The 16,765-nt window shown below is 44.9% G+C and overlaps 1 protein-coding gene across 1 annotated transcript in view; it reads left to right on the top strand.

Annotated features, from left to right (window-relative positions):
* The window catches only part of PLXNA2 (plexin A2), a 319,252-nt gene that overhangs the window by 135,119 nt on the left and 167,368 nt on the right, over nt 1–16,765 (top strand). The window contains exon 4 of the mRNA XM_074977826.1: nt 7,020–7,154. Coding sequence (XP_074833927.1) covers nt 7,020–7,154 — 135 coding nt within the window. The remainder of the gene's footprint in view (nt 1–7,019; nt 7,155–16,765) is intronic.

The raw sequence follows: 16,765 nt of genomic DNA, 5'->3' as shown, positions 1-16,765 counted from the left end.
TCTGATTGTTGAGCTTATAGGGGTCAGATTTCCCAACTTGTCTTCACAACCAGGAGTGCTAGAAATGTACTGCTGTTGCCTTTTGAATGAAAGCTGAACAGGTTAGAGCAACACCTGCCGGCATGTGGGGGGTTGAGGTATATTCCATGATGCTTCAGCACAGGATCCTAGAGTAGATGGCCTCTTGCAGTTTCTTCCACCTCTGCTTTTCTGTGGTTCTGTGAATGGCTCAGTAATCTTGTGACTTCAAGAGCAGAAGCTTTAGAGGAAACAGCCAATTATCTTGTGAGTTGGCAGCACCGGCATCTACATGAAAGTGGTGAAGTCATGTGACTGAGGAGTAATTGCGCTGACATCTGTGCTCTCTGAGCAAGTTGCATGAAATGGGTATTTCTGATATCTTAAGCCATTGCCAGGAGAGCCAAAAGCTCATGCACTTACGCAAAGTGCAGCCATCCCTCCTGGCCAGCATCTGATGAAGTGAGTCTGCGCTCACGAAAGCTCATGCTCAAAACTTTTCTGTTAGTCTATAAGGTGCCACAGGACCCTTCGCTGCTGTTGCCTTGAAGTTGCTCCCTTCTTCCTTCCCCTTTCACTGAAGTCACCTTATAACATCAGGATTGGTTGCCAAGGAAACCAAAGTGCCAGGCTGAGTGTGTTCCATCTAATGGATACATCTTCCACTGGTTTGTTGGGTGTTGTGGCACTAAATATCTGGTTTGGGGATTGTCCCGTGAGAAGAATGAGGGAATGGCTCTGGTGCCAATAGGCCAGGCAGATGGAATTCAGAGATTTAGTGCTTGGCTCAGGGGACAGTCACCAGAGGAGTCTGAGCTACAGGACAACCCAAAAGTAAAACTGTTACTCAGGTTTCTCAGCTGGAAGAAGGAGAATGGCCCATTAAAGCCAAGCTGTTCTTTCTGGTGCGTGACTATCCTCAAAAGAGGTGTATGGGGTGAACAATCCCTGGGAGTTTTATAAAGGGTGATTTTTTACTGAGGGACTTAAATACCACACAGAACCTTGGAGGAAGAACCACAGCCTAGATTCTGGGCAAGGTGAAGGGCAGCAGTTTAGTGCATGTACCAAAACAAAGCAGAAGCCAGCTACAGAGAGAGATGGAGCAACAGTGAATGCCTCTTCCTTGTGGGGTGGTGGGGAGGGAGCGTCTCTTTCTGAAGGAGATGAATATATATGGAGTTTCTCTCCAGCAGCCCAAAATAATATGAACCCTGTAACCAGCTCACATGTCCTACTTGCAGGGAGAGGAATAATTCAGTGTTTTCAGCATTGGCCTGCTAAACCCAGGGTTGTGAGTTCAATCCTTCAGGGGGCCATTTAGGGATCTGGGGTAAATGGATTTAAAAAAGGATGATGCTTGGGCTCTGCCAAGAGGGCAGGGGACTGGACTCGAGGACCTCCTGAGGTCCTTTCCAGTTCTATGAGATGTGTATCTCCATATATTTAATATATTATATTATTATTAATATTAATTCACTCCTAACCATTGCAGTTAGTGTGCTCCCAGCCCAGCACCCCACAGCCTCTTGTAACCATTCTCAGAGCTCTTGTACCTGAGCTGACAAATCTTGCTCAAGGCACAAGGTTTAATATAACTGACTCTCTACAGGCTCATAGCAGCTCAGAGAGCAGATTAAAAGCAGCCAGCTGTGTGAGCGCCACACAGCTCATCCAGTTCGTTACCTTCCCTCCTAAGCCCCATTCCATTTTTAACCCCTTAGCAACTGCAGAGTTTTCTCTCTCTCTCATGCATCATTTATCGTACTGATACTGCTAGACTGAGTTTAAGTGCACAGCATATGCTGCACACACTAACCATTTGTTTGGCTAGCAGTCTTACAAAATGCCACTGGGTTAGGTGTTGTCCATACACATTGTAAGTCCCCAAATGCTCAGAAAAAAGAGTGGGGGGAAGGGGAAGAGGAACTGAGGCCTGGGTTCAGTGTGTTGCCTGAGGTCACACAAGGAATGAGTAGCAATGCTGGAATGGAGCACAGCTCTTCTGAGCCCCAGCTCAGTGCCGTATTCCTGAGGCCTCCTTGTCTCTAAAATGACTAGGAATAGGCCTGTCTGTTGGTCCAGGAAATGGGAGAACAGTGGGAAATGGCAGTGTGTCCTCCTTCAGAGGCTCCAGTCAACTGTCTCTGTGAGTGAAAGGTGACACCCTGGCAGGCGTGGCAGCTGCTGAAAGTGCACCAGAAATTACAATCAGACATTTCCATGGAAGGACTTTGGAGACTGTTTCCCTGCCAACAGCTTTAAACAGCTAGTTTAAGGATGGGTGGCTGGAGACAGAGGAAGATAGAGGCTGGGAGGGTATATTAGGTTTGGAGACACAGCAGCTGGAAAAGGCAAGAGACACTAACTGAGTAGGGAGGTTATAGAAGGAACTAGACCGACTGCATGGCTCCTGGCAGTTTTAGCGGCTGCTGGGACTCCAGGGGAAAAGGAACTGTGTGAGATTGATTTTGCAGCTTAGTTTCAATGACTGAAGTACGGTCCTGGAATCTTCAACTTTCCCCTGCCTGAGGGGCGGGAAGATCTGATGTTTTGGACATTATCTGAGGGAAGGGAAAGTGTTGATTTAACAGCAACTTGATGTTCCAGAGAATTCACCCTGCAGAGCAGAAAACCCTCAGCAAGAAAAATAGCAGTAGGAATACCAGCCAGACATTGGAGGGGCTCTGTAATTCATGATACCCTGCCTTTTTTACACCACACTGAGATGTTATAGTGACTACAAAAGTCAATAACAGATCATTAATAATTTGTCAATCCATTAATTGATAACCACTAATTGTTAAACACCAAGTTAATTGTGGGTGTATGTCGAGTCAGAAGTTTCAGAGAAGTAGCCGTGTTAATATGTATCTTCGAAAACAACAGGAAGTCCTGTGGCACCTAACTAACTTACATGGCTACCTCTCCATTACTTGTCACCATGCCAGGTACTACATTTAGCCATATTGAGTGGAAATAAAAATATCTGTTAGTCTGTAAGGTGCCACAGGACTTCTAGTGAGAAGGTTTCTCTCAAGTCCAGATTGATTTAATAGTAAGAAACCTCAGAGCACTTAATCATTTTTAGTCATTAAACATCAAGACAGCACATATACAGAGAGGCATATTGTTACCAACAGCTCTGGAGAAACTTCCCGGTAGTTAACAAACATTCTTGTGTGATGGAAAAGCCATTTCCCACGTAGCTCCACAGGTGAACTCCGAAGAGACAAAAGATTCCTCTCTCCTCTCAGATGCAGTAGCATTGTGTTAGAGTCAGTCCATGGAAGTCAATTACATTGAAAAATCAGTGTCCCTAGAAAATTTAAGATGAAATTCTGCCCTTCTTCCTCTCTTGTTCTCAGACTTCGTTTAGCTCCTGTTCTGCTCATTAGTAAGAAAAAAATTGAAAGGTGAACAGACGGAAGAGATGCCCTGAAAATAAACACGTCAGCACATCCAAATGCAGCTCACTGTTCTACTCTGGCAGGGAGGCAGCCACAGCTTTTCCCAGCAAGCTGATGTGCTTGGTGGTGGACTGCAGGTGACTTCCTTTTTCTAGGACTCTCATAATGGCATCTCCCACTGGCATATTTTCCAAACAGATCTTAAGTGCTTAACAAAAGAAGAGCAGTATTCTTGTCCCCATTTTACAGGCAGGGAAGTTGAGGCATAGACACGGCCTGTTTTTTCCACAGGGGCTGAGGAGCACACACAATTTGCCCTTGTGACTTGACAAGGAGTTCAAAGCAGAGTCAAACATTAGATCCCATGCCTTCCAGTTCAGAGGTTTAACCCCTAGACAGAGATTCCTCCCACACACCCACATGCTGTCCACGAGGTGAAGGAGCATTGTTACATGTCTGCACTACAAGCCCTGCCACCTTTTCTGAAGATTCAGCTTCTTCCAAACCTGGAGTCTCCATCCCTGAGCAACAGCACTCAGGCCTGGAGTAACTGAGCATCAGGCTGGGTTTTAGCAAGACAGCCCAGCATGATTCTGCTGCAGATGGCTTCTTAGAGATAAGAGCTTTTTCCAAGACTCTTATTGATCCCCCTGTGCTTTCCTTTCCTAGTGGGGCAGCACGCACATGCTTTGAAAGCATCTGGTGCATCCTATGGTTTGCTGGCCAATGTGTATCAGTATGTCTGTTCCTGAGAGCCACTGAGCCTTTGGCAGGCATTTTGGAGCCATTGGCTCACACAGCTCGCTTAATCTCCCAGCCTGACACTTGCCAGAGTTTTCAGCTTGAAGTTATGTAGACACTGTGTTGCAATCAAATGGCTATTTAAATATGCAAATCCTGGTCGGAAAGACGCAATGTAAATTGTTTGTTCTCCTCCCAGCCCCTTGCTTAGCCTCTAAGGCCATAAATTATTGAGTTTTGGAAGAGGTGGTGTGATCTCCACAGCAGCAGGCCTTTCGCCAGCGGTGGGGGGTATCCGAACTTGTGTCAGGTTTTCCTGCAGGGTGAGGGATTTGTATCATCGAGTTTCAAATCACCATGCCAAAAGACTGGGAGACATTCTGTGTGAACAAGCCATGTGACCACTCAGCTATTTATCCATTTGCTTGGCAGCTGGTGCTTTGGCTGAATGTTTCTTGCTGGAGCCTGTGAATTTGACATAGCACCTCAGAGGGCCCTATCATCTCAGAATGTGGCAGACTCCATCCTTAGTCTCTTAATATTTTTAAGGGCTTCCTCGTTGGGGATGGGGCATGGTAGTCATCATGTGGGCCCTCTCAGAGGTTCAGAGACACCCTGGCCAATTCCAGCTTTTGAGGCTCCGAGCCATAATAAAAATTAAAAATGACGACACATGAAAACCAAATAAGACACCAAGAAAATGGAGACATAATTTGAATATTTTTGTATTTAACAAATGCTTTTCCAGCCTTTCTCTGTGCAAGTGCACTAATTATTGAGGGATGCACGTAAAAACCAGTTGCGATAATTAGCAAGTGTTGACATTTGAGGGCTTCCTTTCAGCTTGAGGCCAAGGCCAAAGGGCCCTCCTGAGGACCAGCCTCTCTCATGCCTTCTACTCAGCCCTCAGCATTGGGCCCTGTCAGAGTCAGCCAGTATCCTCCCTGGCTGCTGTTATAGCATAAAACTTTGGGGCTGATTCCGTTCTCAGACCACAGTGGGAGTAGCTCCACTGTAACCAAAAGGTGAATTTCAAACAAGTGATTTGCATCATAAGTACCATTTCAATAGGACATGTGATTTGGAGCCACTTAGATGCTTTTGAAAACTTATCCCATGTGTCACAGAGAGGTAGCAGTGTTAGTCTGCATTGTCACAAAACAAAAAAGCACTCATAGCACTTTGAAGACTAACAAAATAATTTATTAGGTGATGAGTTTTCGTGGGGCAGACCCACTTCAGTCATCACCTAATAAATTATGTTAGTCTCCAAAGTGTTACATGAGTGCTTTTTTGGTTTGTGAATATCCCAAGTGGGTGTGTGTGTTAAATTCACACACAATTATGACCCAAGTCAGAGAAGAAAGGAAGACAGAAGGAAGCATGTGTGACACATGGTAGTCGTTTCACTTAGTGCACTTCTGAAAGGGGCTCAGGTAACATGGTGATGAGTAATATAGGAACCTGAATAAAACAGAAGTGTGGACACTGTAAATCAGATCAGATCCCACCTCTGTCTCTAACATATGTAATATTTACTAATCACATGCCTAAAAAAGACCAGTTCCCTTGTTTTGACAGATGTATTATTGATTAGGAGCTGTGGAACAAAGGGAAACCATAGCAGGTCAATAATTTTAAGTATTATATTGTTATAACTCATGCTCCCAAAGTCACTGTATAAACATAAAGAGCCTGGAAAAGCTTTAGTGAAGTCAGTGGGATTATACTAGTATAAGAGAGATCAGAATCCATGCACAGAATTTTCCCACAGCCTCAGCACCCATGGTCAGGATTACATTTCCAAAAAGCTCCGCTATCATTCAAGAATGTAATGGTCAGATTTCAGAAGAACTCACACTGGACTCATGTTACACGCTGAGCACTTCTGACTATCCCGCTGCAAGTGTCTGTGTATAGGGTAGGCTTAAAAGTAATACTGGAGAGCCTGTTTGTTCTCTGTAATCCAACGTTTGTTACTGCTCACCTCTGATTCAGCAGAAGACAGTTGTTGACAGACTATTTCTACCTGAGTCTCTTTCCTTTTCCTCAAAGTTCAGTAGACTCATGAAGTCAATGGAACAACCCAAATTTGCATCAGCTGAGGATCTGGAAAGCTTTTCTTTGTTTTTTGTTATTGTGATTGTGGAAGCAGCCAAGGGCCACTTGTGCCATGCACAGCACATGCAAAGACACATGTCACTGCCCCAAAGATCACACAACCAAAGGGCTCGTCTCCACTAAACTAGGGATCAACGCTGCAGTGATTGATTCACTGGCCATCCATTTATTGTGTCTGTTTAGATGTAATAAATCAATCTCCGAGCGTTCTCTTGTCGACTCCAGTATTCCACCAGGACGAGAAGGGTAGCCGACATCAACAGGAAAGCAGCCCCAGCTGACCTTTCTATACATGAGACACCACAGTAAATACATTGATTTCAGCTGCACTATTTGCATAGCTGAAGTCTCCTAGATCAGATTGATGGTGGGGGTTAGCATAGACAAGGCCTACGCTTAAGACAAAGGGCAACATCTGAATCCAACAATCGGGTGGGAGGAGTGCAAGAAAAGAGTGGAACAACTGTGATCAGCCTGTGAAGTTGCTGTTTCACTAGTTTACCAGTTCTTCAACATTTTTGAGCTGGAAATCTCACTCCTCCTCGTACTGTGTGGAAGTCATGTGGCTCTGACATGTAAAAAGAGCCTTGGCTTTAACTCATGCTCCCTCATGTTGGTTGTGAGCATTCCTTGCCTTATGTCGCCTGTATGCAAACGCCAATTCTTCATTTGGTTTCTAGGCTGCCTGTGTAGTGACACAACCTGTCATCTGCCTGTCCTTTTTTCCAGATCCGAGCAGATGGGCCTCCCCATGGTGGAATTCAATATGAAATGGTCCCAGTTTTCAAGGATGGGAGCCCTATCCTTCGAGACATGGCCTTCTCCGTGGACCAGAAGTATCTGTATGTCATGTCAGAGAGACAGGTAAGCAGTGCTCTTCTATACCTCAGTGGTTGTAGCTTTACCTTTGTGCACTTTGAGCCACAGTTTGGGGGTCAGTACAGATAGGGACATTGCCCAAGGAGGCTTACTTTTACCCCCAGTTCTGCCCAGAGTCAGCTAACTGTGCATGAGGGGTGAAAGAACTTCCTGCCATGCAAACATGCTATGGACTTGAAGAAATGGAGATTGGGCTGTTTCCCTCAGCAGAATATGGCTGGGGGATTTGGATCTTAGTCTACTAAGAAAATATCCTAAGCACAAGGCTCACTAGTTCATTCCCCTCTGCAAATCTGGCAGGAGGCTAATTTTGCATAGCTTTGCTGGAATCCGTTTTTAGTGAGATATTTTTAAAATGCTTGTGAAAGCGAGTGATTGTTGCAAATAGAGCTGGAAGCAAGACATGCTGAAGGCAGATGCTGTGCAAGCAAGTTTTTCCACTGCAACTAAACTTTCAGAGACATCATCCCTTACTGTGCTGGTTCTGTCCTCCACGACTTCTTAGCTCTATGAATTACCCCAACCTGGACTTTTGGCTACTCCTTTTCTAGTCAAGGCATGTATGCACATATCCTGGGAGAGGTGGTCAAGGAGCTGCAGTGTCCAATACGTTGGCCACTTGCAACATGTGATGAACAGGACACTGTGGTGTGGCAAATCATAGAATCATAGAACACCAGGACCGGAAGGGGCCTCGAGAGGCCATCGAGTCCAGTCCCTTGCCCCAACGGCAGGACCGACCACTATCTACACCATCCCTGATAGACATCAATCTAATCTGTTCTTAAATATCTCCAGCGAGGGAGATTCCACATCCTCCCTTGGCAACTTATTCCAGTACTTGACCACCCTGACAGTTAGGAACTTTTTCCTAATGTCCAACCTAAACTTCCCTTGCTGCAGTTTAAGTCCATTGCCTCTTGTTCTCTCCTCAGAGGCCAAGAAGAACAAGTTTTCTCCCTCCTCCTTATGACACCCTTTAAGATATCTGAAAACCGCTATCATGTCCCCCCTCAATCTTCTCTTTTCCAAGCTAAACAAGCCCAATTCTTTCAGCCTTTCTTCATAAGTCATGTTCTCCAGACCTTTTATCATTCTAGTTGCTCTTCTCTGGACCTTCTCTAATTTCTCCACATCTTTCTTGAATTGGGGTGCCCAGAACTGGACACAATATTCCAGCTGAGGTCTAACCAGCGCAGAGTAGAGCGGTAGAATGATTTCTCGTGTCTTGTTCACAACACACCTGCTAATGCATCCCAGAATCATGTTTGCTTTTTTTGCAACAGCATCACACTGTTGACTCATATTTAACTTGTGATCTACTAGAACCCCTACATCCCTTTCTGCTGTACTCCTTCCTAGACAGTCTTTTCCCATTCTGTGTGTGTGAAACAGATTATTCCTTCCTAAGTGCAGCACCTTACATTTATCTTTATTAAACTTCATCCTGTTTACTTCAGACCATTTCTCTAATTTGTCTAGATCATTCTGAATTATGACCCTGTCCTCCAGGGTAGTTGCAACCCCTCCCAGCTTGGTATCATCTGCAAATAAGGCTCTGGAGCCGCATATGGCTCTTGGAGTCTTGAAATGCAGCTCCTCAGAGCCGTACATGTGGCGTGCCCTCTGCCCACTCAGGGCACACACCCCACCACTTGTTGGGACAAGCGCATGGTGGCAGGGGTGGGGGTTCCTGTGGTCTGGAGCCACAAGCTTCTGCAGCCCAGCCTGGCTCCTGAGTCCAGCGCAGCTCCTGAAGCCTTGATGGCCCTGGCTTCAGCGGCAGTTCCAACTGTGGTGGCTCCAGTGAGTTGCCAGCATGTTCAATTAGGGCTGGAGGTGCCTCCGTCTGGGGAAAGGGCGGGGGCATTCGGTTATGGGGTGGAGTGGGAGGGGCTGGGGGTGCCTGGCTCTGGAGGAGGTCATTTATTTAGAGTGGGGAGTGGAGGCCTGTGGCAAACATGCAAGAGCAACAACAAAAAATGTGGAGATCCTTTAACTGCTGTTGGACTTCACTGCTCTAGGGATAGGCCACTGGACTGATGTTCAAGAGAGCTGCAGTGTATTCTTGGCTCTGCCACAGGCTTCCTGCATGCTAGTGGGCAAGTCACTTAATCTGTACCTTAGTTCCCCATCTGTAAAACAGGGATACTTTCTTCTCTTACTGGAATGTTGTGGGGATTAAAAACATATATTTATTTCATATATAAATAGGGTCGTCTCCGTAATATTACAGAGGGAGACATCTGAGTTGGAATTCATTTGCAAATCAGACATGTTTAACCCAGGCCTGAATGGAAATCGTAACTACCTTTATCCAGTACAAGGACAATGTCTCCACTTTTGATATTTATGGGAATGGGAAACATCCTACCTAATTTGCTTCGTTAACTGGTCCAATTAGTGACATGTAACCCTTCTGCATGCCACTCTGCCCCCAACTATATAAACCCTGGATTCTTTTTTCTCTCCATGTTTCCATCGGAGGACATGGGTTTTATCTGTGAAGGTGCATGACCTCATAACTTTGTCTCTGAGGTGCCACAGGGCTGCTTTTTATTAGTCAAACACATGCACAGTGCTTTATATCTACCCTCTTAGAGCTCTGCTGGTTCACTTTAGTCCTGACTTGCATCTTCCCAGGATCCCAGCTCCATCCAGTGCTCCACAGTCCTGACCCACCATACCCATTGTAATAGATAAAGCTTGTACGAAATCAGGCAGCAATTTCTGTTTCACACTGCAGCAGACTAGCCTGACAAAGTTAAAACTCCTCACTTGTGAGCCAAAATCTGAAGGGTCAGGTTATTAACTCCAAACCAAAGTGAGATTTTAAGCAGATATACAGAAAGTCGGCACCTGAGTCATTGCCTTCTGGCTGTGTCAGCTTCTCTAAGATTCCCCGATATTTACTGCCTGTGAGGCCTTTCCTCGGAAACTGTTTATGAGCATGATAAACTGCCCCTCTGAAAAGAGGGACCAGACTGAACAAAGCAAAATGAAAATGATTATGATGGAAATTTATGGCCTGCATTCCGCTGGAGTCTGTTGCTTAAGGGAGCCAACACAGTATTAATAGTACGGGACCTCAGCTGTAACAGAGCTGTATGAGCCATTCCTCTCTGAGATGTGGAAATGCAAGAGGTCCCAAATGCTAAGCCAGACTCTCGGGTTCACTGACTCTGTTCAGCATTTTAGTGGCTATCACTCACAACTATATTACACAGATTAATAGAGCTGGTGCTTTGTGGGGGAGGGTGAGAGGTTACATCTGAAGAGGTCCAGATGTCAATGGAATTTTCCATGTTGAGTTAACCCCTTAACCACTACAAGGCAACATGCTGAATGCGGAGCTTTCTGCATCTGCACAGAAATGATCTGCTCCCCATCCACCCTGTTCAAAACAGTGGTAATCACAGGCTCCCTCACTGGGAGGGCTGAGAGCCCATCTCAGGTTGATGGCACGGGATGTGATGTTTTAATATTGCAGAGCACCCATAGGCTCTAATCTTATTTCTGTAGTGAATAGGAAGTCAGGTTTGAGCCACATGCTGTTAGCCCAGACGATTCCAACAGCTTCTGAAATGAGAAGGAAAGGTGCACCTGAGTTTCCTCCACAGGTGAATTCCTTCTGACCTTCTCTGCCTCCTCCTGGAATTATCAGAACTCACTCTGAGCCTTCCATATGAGTGGCACAGTGAGACAACAGTTGTACTCGGTGTTAAAATCTCATTATTGTCACTTGACACCAGAACAACAGTGGTAATTTAGAGTAGTCATGTTATTTGTCGGAATGTAGGGGAACAGAGGAGGGGTTTAAAGCCTCATAGCAGCAGCCGGTCATGTAGTAGTGTGCCTGTGAAATTCCCCAACAAGGAAGGAAGTTGGGCAGTATTACAAAAACTCTGGAGATTGCATATCAGCGCTGTAATAAATATGTAATCACCTACATGTTTTGTGCTATCCTACACCATGCTTCACCTGATGGCCATTTAAAGCTCCTCTGTGCTAAAACCCAGACCCTCCTGCGCAAAAGAACAGGTCTTTTCCACTTGAATTAAAGGTGAATCTTTTTTTATTGTTTGGATTACAGAGCCAATGATACATACACAAGCCATTCTGTGTCCATCCATTAGAAGGCAGTGACAGAATAGGCAATTTTGCTTCATGGACAGGGCACTGGAGTAGGATTCAGGTGACATGGGTTCTCTTCCTGGTTCTGCCAATGTCTTGCAGAGTGACCTGGGTATGTCTCTTCCTATCTGTGTGCCTTATTTTCCCATCTGTAAGATTGCCCAGGCAGAGAAATAGACTTTGTAAGGAGCTGTAGAACTTTTCTAAAATCAAGTGCCTCAGTTAGAAGGTGGATGCTGTGATGGTTTTCCTGGGGGCCACGTTATCTCTCATGCACGCCCGTAGAAGGAAAGCAAAAACAACCTGCATGTGAAATAGGTTTCCAAGGGAAATCCAGCAGGGAGGCCTCCAACTCATCTCTTATGAGGCGAGAGGGCCTAAATATTCATCGAAGTTGCTAATTTGCTCAATTGTGAAGCAAAATGAAGTGCAGAGAATAAATAAATAATGAAACATACCTGGAGCCTAAATTCCATTATGAGCTGTAGATATATGTGCATTGCACTGGCAATGGCTGTTATGTGTCCCCCGTATGAGTAATCCACAAATGATAGATGCCTGCTGGTTTCCAAGATACTTGCCTGACTTTGGCCCAGATCCCCAAAGGTAGTTTGTCTCCTAATTTACATTTGAGGCTGAGCCCTTACTCCCTTAGCCTAAGTGGCAAAGGTCTGTGATTTGGAGTTAGAGATCCTAGAGCCATGGTAGCCAAGCAGTTCTGAAGCAGTGTGCTATGGCTATAGCAAACTAATCACATTATTCTGAAACTACACGTATTGTTCAAGCCAACTAGCCACACTGCACCAGCCAAATGGCCACATACGGAGAGTGGCTGGCATGTTGGGCACCATGGTCCTAGAGCCTCGTTCTACATGGAATTCTCCAGCAGGCTTTCTCCTTATGATCCTGCATATGTGATAGTTCAAGAAAATATATGGAGTAGTATTTTTCCCTTGAGTCATGTGCAGAAAAAGTGCCCAGTGATTTTAAAAGGATCAGTACTGAGAAAAGCAGAAAGACCCATCCATTGCTGAAGCTGGGAGGCTGTAAATAATGGGAAGTGCCCTTAAAAAGAACTGAAAAATGCACAATAAAAATGGCTGTAAAGGTCTTGTGTCCCATAGGAAAACTGAGGGAAATTTCTGTCCAAGATAAAGGGACACAGACAGGTAGTTCAACCTTAAGGTAGTACAGCCAGAAATTATTTATTAACCTGGTGGGGAAGTTCATCCAGATTCTGTGATACATATTACTTGTCCCCCTTTAAACAGGCATTCAGCATCTCTTTAGAATCAACTTTTTAAAACCTCACAATTTGTGTAGGGTACATCAGAAATATGCATTCCCCTCCGTGTTCGACTGTTCTTGGAGTTGTCTTCAGCAATGCCACCAATAATACTAGCGCAAACTAGAAAATGAAATAAAAGGATTTGTGTCAGATTGTTGTTGCACAGGTTCTAGAAGCCATATCAAAGTGTGGATATTTTCCAACAAAATATAATTGTCATTTCTGCATCAAGCTGATATTAGACATGGCTGGTATTCAGTTTGTGTTTAAAAGGATTGGAAAGAACAAGTATCTGATCCTAAAGCCCAGAGTCCTGTAAGTGTATGACGGTTCCAACTTTACATTGGTTTTTGCCTCATTGTCTATTTTCACTCCCCCCTCAAACTTACCAGGGTGGCAGTTAACTCTAATTTTGCTACATTCATTCGCATGTGCACCTTTTATGTTCTGTCGCCAGCTTTTTCCAGTGCATGCTATTTGCCATTTGATTTCCCTCCCACCTTTTAATAGTAAAAGAGCAGCACCAACTTCTGCCTAGCCCAGATTAAAGGCAAGCAGGGAAAGAAAAACTCCATTTCCAGGGCTGTTTCCAGGAGACTGTCAGATATCTGTTTTAGAAATTATTATGAGGAGCTGTTACATGGGGTGCAGAATTTGCTCTCAATAGCTCTTTGGTGCCATTTTGGGATGGCAGAGGTGGCAGCAGCTGTGGGTACTGGCATGCTCCTTGCTCTTCTTTCTGTTTCCCTGACCGCACCCACCGAAGGGTGGTAGTTGCACCAGGGTCCAGAGTTTCATTGACAAATCTGGGTACATGTACACTGTCTGGGAGATCAACCCGGTGAGGGTTGATTTTCTGGGTTCAGTTTTGTGCTCCTAGTGGGGGGACACAAAGTCAAACTATTCGGGATCAATAGTCAACCCCGAACTCCTCAATCTCGTAGGGAGTAAGGGAGGTTGATGGGAGGATTTCTCCTGTAAACCTCCCTTAGTGAGAACAGCCAGATAAGTCAATTGCAGATAAGTTGATTCCAGCTATGCAATTGCCCTATCTGTAACCGCATGTCTACTATTGACTTGAAGGTCTGGTGTAGACCTGGCCTCTATCTTAATCCCAGTATCTGCAGGTGTAAGGAAGGCTCTGGTGACTCTGCATCTTCAGAGAGAATGAGTGAGGATCTGACTTCAGTGTACTAGGATGGGAACACCCTTAAAGCGAAAGTTAGAGTAAGTAAAGAGGTTTATAAAATGTAGTCCTGGAGCCTTAATTATTCACCCGTCATGAAGGGAATAGCCTTTTTTATGAATGAAATGCAGAGCTTTTCAATTAAATTTACCCCGCAGAGCAGAAGAAATTTTATGACTGCCAGGTTATAACCCCTTCTTACTCAGTACGTCTGCTCTCCATCACCCTTCAAGTCATTGCCGTCTGTAAAAAGTGCAGCTACTTTGACTACACCCCCACTTATAGCTGTGTAAATCATGAGCGACTATTGAAATGAATGGACACAGACCACTGTGAAGCTGATGTGGGCATTGGGATAATCAGGTCCATGGATGCTCTTGTACCTGTTCATCCTGTGGAGCTAGTACCATTATTTCTGTTACAGAAGCAAATAGATCTCTGACATAGAGCATGCTAGATGCTGTACAAACAGGTAGCAAAAGTCAATTCCTAGCCCTAAGAGGTTACACTCAAGTTAGATGAGAGTTGATGCTGATAAATGAGATATTTAAAAATGCACTGAGCGTGATACTGCAGAGCTGGTTGTAGGAGATAACCCTGAACTAGTCAGGAGAAATGGGACTTAGCTAGCTTTTTTCTCTTTCTACTGCATATTAAAGCTGCCAGCTACATTCTGTCTGCCGAAGCTTTGTTACTAGTGACACAGACTTCCTGGGTGAATTTTTGCAAGTCACTTAGCTCCTCTGTGCCTCAGTTTCACATCTGTCCAAAGAGGATAATAGCATTGTGCTATCAGGGGATATTGTGAGTATAAATGTACTGAATTTATGAAGTGCTTTCAGATCTACTGATGAAAAGTTCCCCAAGAGAGTTAACTGCTGCTGCTGGTGGTCTTCGTGTTGTTAATTATTACTTGGTAGTGATAGTTTGCTAGGTGGCAGGTGCAGTGTGCAACAGCAGTTGTTGGAAAGATATTGGCCTATTAGCAGAGAAAGATGAATGAGTCATAGAAAGTAATTTCTTTGGATTTCACTTCCGTCTTCCTGTCTGTGAACAGATTGTGATTTTTTTCTCCAATGTATTTGTTACTCCTCATTCTCTGAAAGGGAGTTTCTTTGAATGACTCTTGATTTGTAGCTTGTTCATATTTTGATTGGACGTGTAGGTCACCTGGTATAGTCTCTTCCCTGATTGGAGGAGTGTAACTTTTTAGAATGAGATTTGTCGGAGGAATACTTGCCTTTGCAGATCCAAAATTTCCCATAAATGTTCTGCAATGGCCATGTAAACTTTCCTGCCACCATAAGCATTCCCACTAGCGAACTCACTCTTGGTTGGTTGGATTGGATTGGATGCTTTTGGGGCAAGGATCTGGAGTGCCAGATACCACCATGATAGAAATCGGAATCCATCAGCACGAGTGAGAGTAAAACCTATAATGACAGTGAGACACAGCTACTCAGAGACAAGAGTTGTATCAGTGCCATAGATGGAGATACATTGGCTTTGGCACACCACTCGGGAGTGCAAACGGGTGTCAAACTTCTATTAGGGCCACACCAGAGCTGAGTAAAGGGACCTTCATGTCAATGGGAGTCAGGCCCCTGCAGTTCTCAAATCCTGTCTGATGCCCTTTCATCCTTACTTGGGAATTGCTGTTGGGTATCCCAATTTTACCTTTAGAGATAATTAAAATAGGGAGGGAGGCAGGAAGCACACCCAGTACCTGAATGATTTCTAATGACATATGTGACACTTTTATACCAGTTTGATGTAGTTCAGAGACCCTTATGCAGAATATGATGAGCAGAGCTGTGCTCCTGCCTGTTGCTTGGTGGGAGGCGGAAAAGATTAATGCCGGCTCCTATAGATTCTCCTCACGTCCCAACAAGAAGGGCAAGGAAGTCAAAGAAGGGAACGGACTGAGCCTCTGCCTGTCCATATAAATGATCAGCCTTCTCCTTCAGAGCCAGTGGGAGGCAGGTGAACTCTGCCATGGAAGAGCCAGGAAAGTGGAGAGATTGATTCTTGAAGGTTATTTGAATGAAAGGGGTTGAGAGAGCTGTGTTATGTGCCTACAGAGATTTCCTCTCAGCCTCCTCTGAAGCTGTAATGGGTTCCAGTATGCACGCACTATGTAGTTTTGACCGGTAGCAGTTAATTAACATCTGCTCTAGGGGGCTTGTGTCAGGTCTCTGGTTCCACAATAGGCAGCTGTAAAAAGAAGGAGATTAAGGAGTAGGTGGTTTTCTAATCAGTATACAGGTTTATTCTAATCTCTTTTCCTTTATAGTTTTCAGCCATGGGCTGATAGCTCTCTTGCTCGCTCTCTGCCATCTCACTTAGTGAAGTCCAGACACTTCCCTTCCGTTACCTTTATCAAAGTGCATGCAAAAGGCAATTTAGTCCTGGTGCATTGAGATGGACTTAGGGAACAAGAACTCACAGATGTTATTGTCGTCTCTGCCATTGGCTCGCTGTGTGTGATGTTGGTCAGACACTTGACCTCTGAAAACTGTGCATGGTAATAGCTTGCCAGGGACCTCCAAGGATTAGCTAGTTTGCAAACTGCTTTTATGGCAGGAGGCACCATCGAAGTATAGAAACTACCCTTCATTACCTGCTGTGCTGCAGTTCTGTCACTGAGCCGTGTGCGGAGGTGGACCATTGCGCTCATGAGATGTGCATGTGCATGCATTTAGGATGGGCTAGCTCCCTGTGCCACCCAGCCTCCTCCCTTCTGGATGCCTACAGATCAGTTACAATATGTAAAACCCCACAAATCTACAGCTCATTTTTCTAGGTGTGGATGCAGATAGGGATACAAATTTTGTGGCTCAAACCCTGCAGATTTGCAGATATCCACTTCATATCTGCAGCTGTCCACGTGTGTGCATGTCAGTGCGGATAGCCACAGCTCATTTTTGAGGATACAGCTGTGGATGCAGGTACAAAAGTTGCATCCCTGCAGGGCTGTAACAGTAGGAT

The sequence above is a fragment of the Carettochelys insculpta genome, chromosome 26, assembly GCF_033958435.1.
Source record: "Carettochelys insculpta isolate YL-2023 chromosome 26, ASM3395843v1, whole genome shotgun sequence".
Lineage (NCBI taxonomy): Eukaryota > Metazoa > Chordata > Testudines > Carettochelyidae > Carettochelys > Carettochelys insculpta.
Note: the sequence above shows the minus strand (reverse complement) of the source record. Positions and strands in the feature narration are given on the sequence as shown.